General features: G+C 37.3%; 1 protein-coding gene across 1 annotated transcript in view; it reads left to right on the top strand.

Moving 5' to 3' along the window:
- LOC115626354 overlaps nt 1-14,946 on the top strand; it is a 39,014-nt gene extending 24,068 nt beyond the window's left edge. The window contains exons 2-4 of the mRNA XM_030521705.1: nt 12,021-12,200; nt 12,272-12,381; nt 13,283-14,946. Coding sequence (XP_030377565.1) covers nt 12,021-12,200; nt 12,272-12,381; nt 13,283-14,441 — 1,449 coding nt within the window. The 3' untranslated portion in view covers nt 14,442-14,946. The remainder of the gene's footprint in view (nt 1-12,020; nt 12,201-12,271; nt 12,382-13,282) is intronic.
- Nucleotides 14,947-16,613: the final 1,667 nt, after the last annotated feature.

The raw sequence follows: 16,613 nt of genomic DNA, 5'->3' as shown, positions 1-16,613 counted from the left end.
CATAAGTGGCATGTGGCAAGTGGCAAGTGTAGTGTGGCAGGTTGGCAGTATCAAAAACAAAACCGACATCGTGTGTCTGTCATACCAGTGGGTTGGGGGCAACTCCTGGCACTGATTCAGGGTTGCCAGCGCTACCGAAACCGCAGCAAAGTGCAGTTCCTCTGCGGCCTCCAAATTTGGCTGTATGTGTGTATAGCTTTGCGTGTGTGTGTGTGAGCGCGACAGAGACAGACTGATTGCTACAACGAAATGTGCATTCTCGCAAAAATGCGTTAATACCACGAACATATTCCGGGCCATAATGCAGGTTGTGGCGAGCCATATCACCATATATGTAAATCTATATAGTATAGTCAGTATATATTAGTGTGTGTGTGTTAGTATGTCGCGCTTTAATTTGGCAATGCAAATTATTTGCAATTATTTAGAGCATGCTTTTAGGCTTCCGGTGCTCAGTCCCCTTTGCGGCATATGTTAATGACCCAAATGCCGGGGCGCGCATATTTAAAATTTGTGGTCAACAAAATGGCCGGACAAGTGGTGGGGATGTCTGCCCGTTTTGGCACCTAATCATTTGCATATGTTGCGGTGAACAATTCGTATTCAAATGTAAATATTTTAATCGAACATTGATGAAAGTTAAAATAGCAGAGCCAGCGGAGCTATGGAGGCTGTCAGACAAACATAAATATTTTCCAACTAATGAAAAATAGGTTCAGGAAAATAAATTGGAAAATGTTGACTTTGAATATTTGACGAAATAGGTTTCTGAAATTTTGAAGCTGACATTTTGTAGATGAACCTACGAGTATTGATTAGAGGCTTTAAGATATGGAGTGTTTATCATTTACAATACCTGATTAACAGGAGAGATATAACCCACAATCAGTGATTTCTAATAAGTAGCCGGAAGAACAAAAACGGAGTCCTTAAATGTATTTATTTAGAAAGAAAAAGCTATTTTCTCTTTTAAGAATTTATTTCAGCAAAAGTTGATTGGAATTCCTTCGCTGCTCACTTAATATTTTTTTGCTTTAGAAAAGTAAAATGTAGAATAAATAAAATAAGAAAATAGAAAATATATAGAAATATTTAATTCGTAATTTCCTAGTGCATGGTATTTAGAATAGATTCTCCCGACCTAGTCTTAAATCGTCTATGCTTGAGTTCCAAAAGAGTTCTCTTTGCTAGTTTTTGACTTTTTTTTAATCAAAACGACTGTCTAAGTAAGTTCCTTTTCTCATTTGACACTGCAATGGCTTGAGTATTGTTTATGTTACTCACCTACACCAAGAGATTTTCTTTCAGCCATGCTTTTTAATTTATTTAACACTTGTAGTGCTGCTCTTTCGCTTCTTTCTGCCAAACAAAATACCCGCAGGCGGTAAAAATGCGTTGTAATGCCACTAAACATTTTAATGAGCAAAGTATTACTCCCTCTTATGCCCAGGAATTTGTTCCCTGCTGTTGCATTCCTTTACTAGCATTAAACAATACTTTCCCAGTGCGCTTCGCTAATGCTTTTTAATTTGCAAACAAAAGCGGGCACGAGAAGGCGCAAAAATAGACTGCAAGGTCGAGAGTTGAAAACGTTCTCAGCTCAGCTCACACCTTCAACAACAGTTGCTCATGTAACCGCCAATTAAAATCTAGTTAGTGTGCAGACTTTTAAACAATGCTTTGGCCCCAGGGGTTGCATAAGCTTTAAAACTACTTGTATTTGTTGGCAAGTGCGAGGGAAGGTCGAACGAGTTGGAAAGTTGGCAAAATATATAAGCGTTTATAATTTATTACTTCTCCACACTAATTGCTTTGTTGTGGCTATTTATAGTGTTTTGAACTAATCCATAGACTTAAAAGCTTTTCCATTAATCAGTACTCCTTGCTTTTGGCGTACAACTCGAACTGTCCTCGTTTGTTTTGGCCAACGCTTTGTGTTATTTGTCCAGCTCTTGCTTTAGTCTATTCCCTGTATTTTGTTGTTGTTTTTGCTCTGCTACCCTCGGCTTAAAAGTGTGTAGTAAATTAGTCAAAGAAGTTCGCGGGTCTCTTCATTTTTTCGGTGCACGAAAGAAATAAATTAAATTTTTGCGCACGCTGCCTTTGTCTCCTCACTTCCTTTTTTTCCATGTTGGAGTTGGTATTGTTGTTGTTTTTGTTGTTGTAGCCACTGCCGCAATGCATTAACTTGGCTGTGTGTGTGTGTGTGTGTGTGTGGCTTTTACGCCTTCTCCGATGCTTTTAATTACGAACCAAAAATGGCAGACGCAGCGTCGCCTAAGCGGCTTACAAAAAACTGGCAGAAGCAGCACGAAAAAAGTAACCGCCTCCCCCATTCTTTGTGGTTGTTAGCGGGCTTTTAAAATGGCAACAACAACAGCATTGTACATGCAAAAACAGCTAAAATGCGCTAAATAAATAAATAAATAGTGTGGTTAAGCTTGCATTATAAATGCTGGCAGGCTATTCGAAACGAAGCAGAAACTAAAAACGCGCGCTCTTTGCAACAATTTTGTTTGTTTGTTTGCGTTTTTTTGATGCACTTTATAGCAGTTGGTTGGTATTTCAGTTTTATTCTCATTTTTTACGTAAGCTTAGCTATTTATTTGTCTGTGTGCAATTTCTTTGATTGCACATATTTTTTTTTAGAACTATATGCAAACAATTTTCAAATATCAACTCACTGCCCTAACCTAACTAAGTACTATTCATCGATTTATGTTACAATTATTTTTCTGAGATTAATAAAATTTGAAAAACAAATGATAAAAGCTCCATTTTGACGAGCACCTATCAGTTTTTTAACATAAGCGTGGTTACTTATTTAGAACTATATGCAAAGGAAATTAAAATATTAATACTACTACCTAACAATAATAGATTTTTTTATATTAAATAATATTTGGAAAAATGTGTGATTAAAGCTTCATTTAGACTTTTTTCTACAATTGTTCTAATATAACATGACAATTTGTTGATGTATCCGGTACACCAGAATGCTTTAATTTCAATGCCAGCACTGAATAGATTTGCTTCGTATTTTTGACAAAACTCAAACATACTTTTTGACATAATTTGTTCGCCTTTAAATGTCTAAATGGGTCTCGAATCAATTACAGGATGGTGGAATAAGGCGAAACACACTGATTTACCTCAACTTAAATACCAGCTTAATAAAGTGGTGGTAAAATTCTTTTACCTCCAGGCCTATGCAAATTACTAATTAACTATTCCCACGCTAAACAAAAGCGGCTTAATAGTTTTTAAATATCTGTTGTTTGCAATGTGGAATTTAATTTCAACAAATTTATACTCCCACACAATAATAAGTAAGCAATTTTAATGAATTTCTTCGAACACACAAATGACAATTACAAGTCGGCCCTGTGAATGCGGAAAAATGATTGCCATATATGGAGGCACAATTGGCGCAATTTCCATGCCCAGCTGTTGCCATTTCCCTTTTCAATTTGCTGGCATTAAAAATGTAAGCATTCCTATTAAAATATTTAAGCTCTACGCTGGCAGGAATGCAAGAGTATGCGACCGAAATAAAAATTGTAAAAATTACAAATCAAATATGCGTAAACTGCGCCCAACATAGTAAAAAAAAAAACAAAAAACAAAAAGGAACTGAATGCTAAAGGCGCATGCAACGACGTTCATATACCCTAGACTATTATAGAACTTACTAGAACTTCAAAAATTATATAAATAATGATAGTGCTAAATTTGTTGAGGTCATCTCTTTTGCCGATAAAGTATATGTAAAATAAAACAGCACGAATTCAAATACTCTTTCTTCTGTTTGTCCACAGCATTGAAATAATTTAAAGTTATTTTAGTAGTATCTGCAGATCGAATTTAGTCAGAATAGCTCGTATACTCTTTAAGTTCTTGACGTTCATACAGTCGAACGGTTTGCCAGTTCGACTTGGCTTGCCTCGCACATATCGCTTCTTTTCTATACAACTCTGGAGTATTTGACATTAAATGTTGCATTCCCTAATTGATACTCTTTGTTCGCGTGAAGAATAAACTGGCAAATATTTGCAGAAAAATGGCGGCAGGCAAAAAAGTCAGTCGGATGTGGACAAACAGCGGTCGGCAGGAAATACGCGTCAAAGGGCACACGTAGCTTTATCATATTATACACTCAATAATTTACAATTTCATTGCATCGCTCTGTACATATGTACTTTATATATGTATAATAACTTATCTGACGTCATTCACTATGTCTAGGGGCATTTATTGAGAATGTTGCGCCAATTAAAGCAAAATTTTTAATAAATGCATTTTAGCGTGTTCTGGGGTTTTGCCTTTGGCTTATAAACTTCTTAATGATTTATTAAAAGCATTGCTGTTTTTTGAATTTAAGCTGCTGTTGTTGTTGTTCTACTTCTTCTTCTTCTTACTTTGCCGCAATGTGCGCTGAAGCGGTGCAAGCGATTGTTTTGTTGCTGTTTTTGTTGTTGTCGGCGGTGCTTCTCCCATTTATTTTTGCTTAACTTTTCATTATATTCCTACTTGAGTGATTTCTGATGTTTCGTTTTACGCTTAATTTATATGCGTATACATATACACTTTGTGGTGGTTTATTATATGGCTATTTATTTATAGCTGTGCCCTTTTAAGGCAATTGGAAACCAAAAAATGGAAGCTGGTCGTTGTGGAGGGTCTAAAAATGTTAATGGCAATAAAGTAACGCACAAGTAGACGCAGTTATAAACGGTTCATTATTGTTCATGGGTCTCCAATTACTCGCAAGGGGATGCAGAGAACCGAAAGAAATATATATCTTGGAATGTAAAAAGTGAAGCCATATGTAGATATTGCCAAGGTTACACAAAATTTGGGCCAAAGCTCGTCTAACGTTCTAATTCTCTATATTTCTTGTGATTAAACTTTTCATGCGAGTCGATGCCGTTACTGAAGGTTTCTTCTGAAATAAACATATCTATCTATGGGTACATTTTATTCGTATATAAGTAGAGTTGCTCTAACTGTTTAGTAATGTCGCGGAGGTTCGCCTCAGCATAACAACATAATGGTAATAAATGGTATATAAAGCCATTGTTAAAGTACACAAAAACACTATTACTAAAGGCATTCTAAGCTAATAGGGGATTGCAAAAGGACAGTCATACTTATTTTGATTTGATTCAAAGCTTATAGCTTTTACAAATATATAAGTTATTGATGCTCTGCTTTTTGCTGGCTTTAAATATATATGAGATATTCCACATTCCAACATAACTAATTGCTAGGATTAATTGCAAACATTGAAAGATTTTGGATGAATAACAACTTTTTATTTATTTAAGTTATTTGTTTGTTTAAATCATATATCTAAATACTAACGTATATCTAACTTAAGAAGCATATTTATATTCACACATAAGTAAGAGTTTGTTGGAACTGGTTGAATAGCATTCTATATTCTATATGCATTGAAAAGTAGCAATGTTTTTCTGGCAGTCAGAAATTTCATTCCTGGAGTCTCATTTTAGGATGTCGACTATTTATGCCTTTTGTTATTCTAGTTAACTTAGCATTGGACGCAGCCCTAGATTCTATTTAATATTATTATTTCATTTCTAAATTTCGAACCTGTTGATAAAATGTTCTTACAATAAAATCCACCAGCATGCCTGTTAGCATTTGTTTATTAGATTTAAATTAATGTTTTGGGAAGCAATGAAAATTATTGCTAATTTTTAAATGGACTTTTGCAATTCTGTATTCAAGTTGCTGCATTTTTGCTTCACATTTTGGTTCAAAGGGCAGGCATAAACAAGTCGTATGATTTTTCATTTCTGTTGTGGCAGCCAACATATTGCAAGTTGTCTTTGCTTTGTGTAGTCACAGGACTGGCTGCTCCTCTTGGCCACATTTGCCAATGGGTTTGTCACTTATGATGCCTTCTTGTTGCTTGTATATTTGTGTGTGTGTGTCTATGATTAATAAAAGGCAGCGCCACATGACAGGCCAACCTTATCAGTCAGCCCAGAGAGAGAAAATGCCAGGAGTTGCAGCAACAATAATCAGAGCACGAACGCTCGAGTGTCGCATCATTCCTGAACAAAGACTGTTCTTTCGTGCAATTTACTCAGTTGTTTCTTTAAAGTGTTTTCTCGTGTACGAGTATTTGCAAGTTTTCAGAGCAATAAAAAATGTTTCCAAAGGTGCAAAGAATTTTGTTTGGCGCAATCAAAGTAAGGAACTAAGTCCCTTTGATATGCTGACAAAAACGTGAGCGAAAAGGCTTTTTATTTGTGTGGGAGCCGGGACGGTCCAACAGGAAACTTCTGTTCCCAAAAGGCCTGCCAGCGAAATCCCTTCACAGCAAACTTTTCAACACTTTTGCACCATTGTCTTTTGTTGGCCTGGTTACCCTTTTGGCAATTATCCTTGGTAACCTGCTGCTGTTTTTATGGTCTGTTGACCATGAAAATATATGTATATATATTTTTTTTTGGTTGCGTTTCGCACTTTTGCGCTCGTAATTTAATCAATAATGTCACAGCGTCGACAACAAAGATGAAGACGAAAAGGACGATGAGGTCGACTGTTATCCTGTGCGAATGTGTGAAGATAATAAAGAATGCCACGTTTCGGCTGGGACTGATAAAGACGAATACAGACTCGCAGCCAAGTGTCAATGTTTTGTTGTCTTGTTAGACGAAGCGGCAAATAAAAAGTCGCGCGCCAGATTTGTTTTCGTCCTTATTGTTGCTGTTTCGTGACGAGTTCAAGGACATGCCAGTAGTCAGAAATGCAATTTTTATCACTGATAAATCGGAGTGATGCGTGGCTGAAGTTGCCAATGTGACTATTGCCCAGACATTGTCATCGTCTTTTGTCTCAGTCTCTCGGTTCTGACTTGTAAAACTTAAAATTAAAACATTCCTTAGCAGTTCTTACCATTGCTGGCCTTCCCACTGCCCTCCTCTCTACATTGTATTGCTTTTCTTTTATTTTCTCTTTTCTGTTTTATTTTGTTTGGCCACTTGAGCCAGTTCCTCTCTGCCTGCCTGTTGCCCGCCTGCCCCAATGCCAGCAGCTGTCCAATAACTTTTTGTCCACACATCTCAGTCTCCTCTGACCACTTGGAGTATGTAACTTGGTCTCTTTGACTGCTGGAATTTATGCGACATTGCAGTCAGCGGCAGACAGACTCTATATAAAGTGAGTGCTTCTCATAGCCTGAGGTATACGCAGAAGGGCAGTGTCGGTTGGAATGTGGATCGGAGAGGCGAGCTTCCTTTTGCCTGCAGTAGTTCTAGAGATCGCATCTTGGGGAGTATAATTACAGAAGACCCTGGTGTTTTATATTTTCCAAAAAAAACTATAGAAGATGTTTGTATTTGCAGAACAAATATCATGTAAGCATCCACCATATATCAGGAGTAGCTATGGAGTCCAGTTATTAAATATTGGTATGGAGTAGTAAAATTGAAGTCCAATTAAGCAAAGTAGTTAGATCCACAAAGAGCGTAGAATGTTTATCAGTTATCGATTAAATATTATTTGTATGTAGTGGCTATTCAGAAATAAATTTTTACAATAGTCATTGCTGATATATTTTGCCACCATATTTAAGTATTTACAAGTTACAAGTTAAAGTATGTAGCATTGAATAGCAATGCATTAAGCTTTGAATTAATTCCCATTCTGCCGAAATTCTTAATTTCCCATTCCCACAACCCCAAAGCTGCCATTCTCCGACTTATGTGTTCTCTTTTTTGAAACTCTGCCTCAGAATAAAATGTCAAATTATTTGCATTATTGCATTCGCGGCATTCAATTTAATATCTAGTTGATCTGAAAGCCCATACTCGTAGCTTTGATGCTTTTATGTTGCCTTTAGCTTTATTTTACATTTGACACGATTTTTGTTTTTCCTTTTTCTTCTCATCTAATTCAATTTTATTCTTAACGATATTTTCTTGATTTTCTTGTCCCCGCTGCCTTGTGTTTTGTTGTTCCTTTGCACTTTTTGGTTGGCTTGTCGTGTGAAAAATTAATTTATTTGATTTGCATTTCAATTTGCTGTACGTAGCCGCAGTTTGGCTCGTCGGCGGAGCTTGCCACTCTTCTCTCCTTTTCTTCTTTTTTTTTTTGTTAAATTCAATTAAATACAAGTGCCAGTAGGGGGAGGCAGGCCAAGTCATGCACGTGTCCTTAACGCCTGTCAGGATGTGGAGAAATTTCAACATTACACTGACAATAGTGTTTGTGTAATGAATAAAATGATTTTTTTCCTGCAATTGGTCCAGAGTACAAAAAATTTAATAATTCTTAGCAATCTAATAAAAGAAAACAATACATTATAAATTAAATATTATTATAGTATACTCAAATGGGACCACTAATTGTGCTTCTGGTTTTATTTTCCATGCTTAAATAATATAAAATGAAAATCAGACTAAACTCCTAGTTGTAATTAATTTTTTTTCATAAGTTTAATTTAAGTTATTGAAATATTAACAGTAATAATTAATAATATCAGGAAAAGAGCTTTAATATGAAGTGTTCTTTTTTATTGTTTTTTCTTTATTAATCGATTAAATAAATCATTAGACTTTAGTTGCATTGTTTTTTTAAATATGTATTATTTTTATTTTTTTATTTTTAAATTTATAACAGCTTTTTATTTATAATTTGCCAAATGTGCATATTAGAAAACAAATTATATATTTTTCTATGTGTTTGTTAATCTATTGAAAAGTTAGTTTTATTTAAAATGTACTTTTTTATTGAATCTTGCCATGCCTACATTTTCAACAAAGAGTTGGAGCTTTGACAGATGACTTAATAAATAGTAAATAATAATATTTATTTAATAATATTGATAATAATCATATACAAGTTTACATTGTCTGCAATACCTTTTTTGGTTGCCATTTGTGTGCGTGAATGCTGTGGATTTTTGAGAGGCCTTAAGTGCCCTTAAGCCTCTTCGGGTGCTCTGCGTTTTAGCTGTCCCGCTGCAAGATAAGCGGCGTTAATTGCGAATTCCAATAACCAGCAACTACTAAGCAGAGACTGGCAGCTACGGCAGCCCGGCTCTCTGCTCGGCTATCCGTGCCAGTCGCTGTCTCAGCTGCTCGTCAAATTTATGCTGGTCCGTCATGGCTCACTTGCCACTTGTAGTGGCAGTGGCTGGGGCATCAATCGATGTTGCATCGTCTGTTCTTCAATGCGACGCTGGCTCAGTCGCCTGCGATAATTTTTGCAATTTTGTGCTGCATTTTTTTCCTCTTTTTTCTCTCTCTCTCTCTCTGCTTTATTGCCCCCCTTGGTGGCATCTCTCTAATTAATCGTGTGAAAGTCGTGCAATCATTTTTACAGCTGTTGCTGATGCCCCACTGAGATTGCCGCTCCCTCGTCGTCTTTCTTCTCGTTTCTCCAAAGGGTTTTTTCTTTTTTTTTTTTGTTACCGGAATTGAACATTTTAATTAATGTTGCTGGGGACGCCCTTATTAATGCAAATAATTTGCGCGAAGAATAATATTTGCCATATGCTCGACAGGCGGCAGCAGCAGCAGCAGCAACCACAGTAGCAATTAGCAGTTGCTGCTGCTTTCACTGCCACCCACATAAACAAACACACACACACACACGCACACACACACTTGCTTGCAACCTACGCACATGCATATGCAAGTACAGTAGAAAATTTAGAGAAAAATAAACCGCTCTCTCAAACGCCATTTCACAAAAATAAATAATTTGAAAACAAACAATGAATGCATTGAACTGAATAATTATGAGAAAATTTAAATAATCCCTTTATACTTATTTCAATTGGGAAACCCATTAATGTTTAAATTACAATCTTAATACTCTTAGAAGCCAGAAAAGCAAATACTTTCTTCTTACTTCAGAGCATAGAATATTTCAAGCTAATCAAAACACAGGAGCTAATCAGCCGTAAAGAATCGAAATAATACTTATGCTATTAAAATAGAAATAGATTTTGTATATGCACTATAGGTTTTAAATATTCAAACAGAAATAGTTGTATATTTCTTTTAAATACATTTCTATTTGAGGAGCTTAAACGAAACTACATGAATTTCAATTATAGTAAAAAATTGTAGTAACAAACAATGGATGATATAGCTGTATTATACATAGACTTCAAATACATTTCTATTTGCACTTACAACGAAAATACTTGCATTTAATTTATAGTAAAAATTAGTAGTAACAAACAATGGATGATATAGCTGTATTATACATAGACTTCAAATACATTTCTATTTGAAGAGCTTAAACGAAAATACTTGCATTTAATTAATAGTAAAAATTCTTAGCAATAAACAGTGAATGAGCCCAGCCTAAAAAGTCTATGATGCGGCTTACTTATTATACGTGACATATGTTTTCCTTAAGCGATTAATACTGTATGAGTATAACGGCACCGGATGTGCAACAACTTCCGCTTACAACCATGCTGTACAACACGGCACGCCTCAATGCCCGCCTCTGCCGCAACGTGAATGTAAATGTGGCGGGGTCCCATCAAAAATTGCGGCATTCAATCAGCGTGCCACACAAGCATCAGCAGATTTTTCCCTTCGCTGGCACACACATCTCGTTCCACTCGTACTACTACATGGGCTACATAGGTGTGCTATATGCTGTCTAGGCAGGAACAAAAAGCTGGGCCCAGAAACCGGGACAGAGGCTGCAGCTGAATGGGAAGCGGAGCGAGCGCTGCTCTGCTCTGCCTCATTTCGCTTTCATGGCTCATTGTCAACGCGAATGCGTGCGTTCTGCCTTTATTAATTTCAATACATCAACGCACATGCACACCCACACACACACACACACACACACACACACACACACACACACACACACACACACACACACACACACACACACACACACACACACACACACACACTAAAGTGCAGCCCTGGAGTGCCGCTTCGCCTGAGGGCTCTTCAGTGGAGCGAGTGAGCGAGAGAGAGAGCAGCTCCCCCCATGCCTATACTGCCGGAAAGTGGCAGAACTTGTCCAGAATCGTGCCCCTACTCCCCTACTATTGGGTCGCGCCTATTGTTCAAGCGCCCTGCCTTTCACAATGGCATCGCCCCTTTGCATTTTCAGTAAAGTTCAGGGGGTTATCGGTTGTCTTTTTAAACATTTTTTTTATTTTTCGTACCCATACCCTACCCCAGACTACCCACATCGCCGCTTAATGGGTATGTTGCGCTTCAATGAAGCGGATGTATCAACTCCATTTGGAAAGCCACTTTCAGAAAACGCTGACAAGTTTTGGTTTGGAACGTGCTCCGACATTTGGGAAAGTCTTACTTTCCTCTTCTTCCAAAACTGTGCGTACTTTGAGAAACATATTAATCATCTTTTGAGTAACTAGATTCCTTTGTAATGTTTAATTCCCTGGAATGTTTTATATGTAAGCGCTTATTATTTCAACATCCCACCTGTTTTGATCAAACTCAATTTTTGTTTATTAACAATTCGCGAAACTATTTACAAGTAGCTCTTTTAAAAACTTAATAATCATCTTTTGAGTAACTAAATATGATTCCTTTGCAATTTTTTTAGAATTCGAATTATTAGAATTACATTTTTAAATTCTGGAATGTTTTATATGAGGTTCTTGAAACACGGGTGGCCTTTTGATTTCAATTTCCAGCTGTTTTGATCAAACTTTATTGTTTTCATTAACAATTAAATATATTAATCATCTTTTGAGTAACCAGATTTGATTCCTTTTCAATTTATGTCCATAGCTCTTATTAGGATTACATTTTAAACCCCTGGAATGTCTTATATGCAAGGCTTGATTCAGTCCGACACTCACAGAAGGGCTGATCATTTCAACTCCCATCTTTTTTAATTAAGCTTTATTTTTGATAACACTTAAAGAGACTATTTAGCTCTAATTTAGAGCGCACACTTATCTTTTTTAATAGATGTACCTATCCAAAAACTGTTTCATTTATTGATTAACCTCTCTTCTCTGATCCTTGCAGATGCTGAAACACGTGCAAATTTCGCCGCTGCGCAATCGCGCCGATTCGCTCTCCTTGAGATCCAGCAATGTGTCCTCCTGTGCCTCATCGATGTGCGGCAGTCCGGAGCCACCGAATGACTTGCAACGCACTCCTTCACGAGCCTCCAGCTACTCAAGTCTTAACGAACAGCTGCCACAGGTAAGTGCCACTCACGAATGCAATGCTAAGAAATACATTTTACTAATTCGATTAATTCCTAATTCCCACAGACCACCATCAAGGTCTATACGAATTGTCTGAAAATTGACATCGAATACAAAACACTGGGCATACAATGGGATACCACCAGCAAGGAGGTGATTGCGCAGCTACTCAGACGGTACGTTACAATTATTGTTGATATTCCTTTAATTGACAAAAAAAAAAAAACTCCGAAAAAGTGACAAAAGCCAGCTAAATGTAAACAAGGCAGAGCTTAGAACAATATCTTTTCATCTGAGATATGAATATGTACATATATTACAAGTGTAGCTTAAATCTATTATTAAATATTAAAAGAATATAACTATAAGAAAAATCTCATTTTAAAAGGAAATAAAACTATATAGTATACAGAAAAACATTATAATTCCTCATAGCTAGAATAAACTCATTCCATCAGCTTCAGCCTCTTTTAAATCTTTATTTACGATATCTAAGCAATTTATATCTTAAACATATATATAATTTTTAATTAAATTAATGTTTAATTAATTAATGAGCAGATAAAATACTGAAATATTTTTAAAAAATCTTTCTAATTGAAAACAAATTATTTTAACAAGAGAGATTTTTTCTTTAATTGAAAACAAATTATTATAAGAAGTAAAATATTTCCCCATAGCTATTAAGGAGATTTTTTCTTTAATTGAAAACAAATTATTATAAGAAGTAAAATATATTTTCTTTAATTGAAAACAAATTATTATTAGGACTAAAATATTTCGCCATAGATATTAAAGAGATCTTTTCTTTAATTGAAAACAAATTACAAGTATTATAAGAAGAAAAATATCTTTTCTTTAATTGAAAACAAAAGATTATAATAAGTAAAATTTAGATATTGAAAAGCACAAAAATTAGAGTAGGAATAAAAAAATGATTCCCATTATATGTTTAATTAACTATTCAATTGTTGAAGCTAAGTCACATTGATTTGTCTATTTAATTACCGTTAATAAGTTGTTTTAATTTCGATGCTTTACTAAATTGTCTCGTTTGTTTTCTCTTTTTCTCTACAGTCTCAAAATGCGTCATCGCGATCCACGTCTGTTTTATCTGTCCATGGAGGTGGCCGTGCGTCGCGCCGGAGTCAAAACCATTCTGGTGCTGGACGACGACACCCGTCCGGCCATATTGCAGGCCTGTCATCCCAAGGGGGAGTCTCGCTTTTGTCTGCAGCTGAAGCCTGGCGGACTCATACGCGTCCACACATCGGCCTTGCAGCCGACCTCGCAGTACAAATCGCTGGTCATCAGCGAGGAGACCACTTCGGATGAGTTGCTGCAGCTGTTGCTGGGCTGCTATAGTTCGCTGGAGCCCGTGGAGCAGTTCTCCATCTATGAGGTGTGCCCGGGGCAGGAGTATCAGCGGAAGCTGCATCCCGACGACCTGCCACTGCGCGCCCAAATCGAACGCATGAAGCGCGGCGAGTCCTGCCACTTTCTGGTGCGTCGCAATCCGAATTATGCGCGTCGTCGCCAACTGCTGGCCAACCTGAATGAGGCAATCAACAAGTCCTTTGAGAGCGAAGGTAATGCGCCGGCCGTCAATGCGGCTGAGGACACCAACAGCTTATTGGATCTGTCCATTGAATCGCTCTCCGATGATTTGCACAGTTTGCTGACCACAAGCAGCAGCAGCAGCGGCAGCAGTAGTGGCAGCAGCCTGGATGACGATGCCGAGGAGGATGAGTGCGCCAGTTCATCCGGATCCTCGGACAATTCGACCGAGTGTGCGACAAGCGGCTTGCGGCGTGCCGTCGTCGTCTGTCCCAAGTGCCGGAACACGTTCAAATCCTGCGAATTTTGCAAACAAAATTCCAGCGCATTGATTGGCACCCAAGCCCCAGCGACAACCACAGGCTCGTCGGTGTCTCCTCTGGCCAACTCGCCTCCCGCGCGCGCCTACAGTCCGGTCTACAATATACGTGAGATACGCACAGCCTCGCACTCGTTCTCCTCGCTGGGCAAGGACAAAAAGCTGCTGGACATCCACATAAATGCCCGCTATGCGCCCTCGGCAGCCGTCTACAGTCGCCTGCTGCCCGTCGCCGAAGTGGAGGCGCCTCCCCTGGACATCAATGGCAATGCGGCCACCAGCCAGACAACGACTCCCCTCAGTGCCGAGGCCGTCAATAATAATCCGGCCAAGGGCTTGGGCCATTTCGTCTATCTGTAAGCCCAGGATAGCTGTTAGAGTTGTTGTTGCCGTGCCGGGAGCCACGAGTCATAGCTTCCCATTTTGTTTTCTTTTTTGTTGTTGTACATACACTTAGAGTTCTTAGGCTAACACTCCCCCCAAAAACACGAGTACCGTATGGACCAAAGATGCATTTGTAGGCTTAACTTAGCTCTTAGTGGCTTCACCTTTCTACATAGTATTAGTCTATAAAGTGCACAGCCTGTAAATAATTTATCTAATCCGAGCAAAACTGGGCATTGCCTTAACAGTAGCTATAAAAAGTGAACAAAAAGTACATCCTCGTATGTACAATTAAACGCACACTTGATCCTTTGAAGCTTTCATCACGCAAATCAAATTACAAGCAACAATTTCGCGTGCGACTAAGTAAGGTTGAAAGCGATCGGCAAGTGTCTCAATATATGGAGTCTATAGCTTAGAGCTTTAGTCCAGTTACTAAAGCTAACTTAAGTTTATTTCTATAATGCTTCTTGTATAAACTAATCGATACACATTAATAAAATAAATACCAAAAAATTAACTAAATAATGTGAATTATTTTTGTATACCCTGTACCCCACAAAATGTATATTTTTTTGATCAGGATAACAGCCTGTCGTGCAAGCCATGTCCCGATTCACAACCGTGTGTGGTCAGAGGTTCCGAAGAGAGTATGCAATGGGGCTGACGAAATTCCGTCCCCCACAATCATTTTTCTTGGAAAAACACAACACCAAGGACGATCCTGCGATTAGCCAGCGGCAGAAGCAATCGAAGATCAGAAGTCGGCTTGATTAGAATGGCAACCGAAAGTTCAAGCCACGAGAAGCATAACGAAGGAATTGCTTATATTATAATAACAGAAAAATTAATTATAATAATAATAATAATAAAATTTATACGTATTTATTTATATGTATTCATGATATTGGATGTCCTTTTCGAACTTCCCACAGCTCGCCAAATGACCAAGTGAGAATGGCAAACGAATGTTAAGCCCCGAGGATCAAAACGAAGAAATTGATTATAATATTATAATAATAATACAATTTATATTAATAATACTGATGGATGTCCTTTTTGTGTCCTTTTTTGTGCATATTTTATTTCCTATATTTAATTTGTTATATCTAATTTACATTAATAAGAACAATAATTATTAATTCATTAAATTTGTAAATAAAAGAAAATAAAAATGGCTTCAAATAAATTTTAAATGGATTTATTAGTATGGTAGGTGAGAGGGGTGAAGAGGGTGGTTATATGACGTACTCATATAGCGGACTCATAGATAAACAAAAACCAGTTTGACCGATGGCCAAATTGGCCTGCGTTTGCTAAAAGCCAAAATCTGAAGTACCAGGCGAACAGAAGGCAGCAGCAAGATGAATCTTTTTTAAAAATTGCAACACTTTTCATAGTGTTAGCCGATCTTCATACCTTTTAGTAGCTGGGGCTCAAACCAGTTACCAAATTGGTTTGAAGCCTGGCTGGCAAATTGGTTTGAAACCTAGCTTACATTTATTTTTAATTTTTTACAAATCATCTTGCTACTGCATTATGTTCGCCTAGTACGTAGCAAAGATGCCAATTTGCAATCTAAGCACAGGGCAATTGCGGCTTTCTTACAAATGTAAGCCAGGCTTTAAACCAATTTGGTAGTCAAGTTTCAAACCCAGTTGCCGAATTGGTTTGAGCCCCAGCTGCTAAATGGTTTGAAACCTGGTTTACATTTGTTTTTAATTTTTTACAAATCATCTTGCTGCTGCATTATGTTCGCCTAGTACGTAGCAAAGATGCCAGTTTGCAAACTAAGTTCTGAGCGGCTGCGGCTTTCGTAAAATTTGTAAATCGCCTGCAAATGCTTAAATCCAAAATCTGAAGTACTAGGCGAACATAAATCAGCAGCAAGATGATTTGTGATAAATTAAAAATAAATGTAAGCCAGGTTTCAAACCAATTTGGCAGCCAGGCTTTGAACCAACTCGGCAAATTGAGCTTAAAAGTCAGGTTTCAAACCATTTGCAGCCGATCTTCAAACCAATTATTAAATTTTAAATTTAATTCTGCCCCTGTATGATATGCTACACTATTTTTTAGGGCAAACCAATTAATTATTAAATAAATAAATGGAAAAATAAGTTGCTGCGGCACAACTACTTAGATACA

Source organism: Scaptodrosophila lebanonensis, unplaced genomic scaffold (assembly GCF_003285725.1).
Source record: "Scaptodrosophila lebanonensis strain 11010-0011.00,11010-0021.00 unplaced genomic scaffold, SlebRS2 tig00000085-arrow-pilon, whole genome shotgun sequence".
Taxonomy (NCBI): domain Eukaryota; kingdom Metazoa; phylum Arthropoda; class Insecta; order Diptera; family Drosophilidae; genus Scaptodrosophila; species Scaptodrosophila lebanonensis.
The sequence above is the reverse complement of the archived record's forward strand: the minus strand, read 5'-3'. Positions and strand labels throughout refer to the sequence as shown.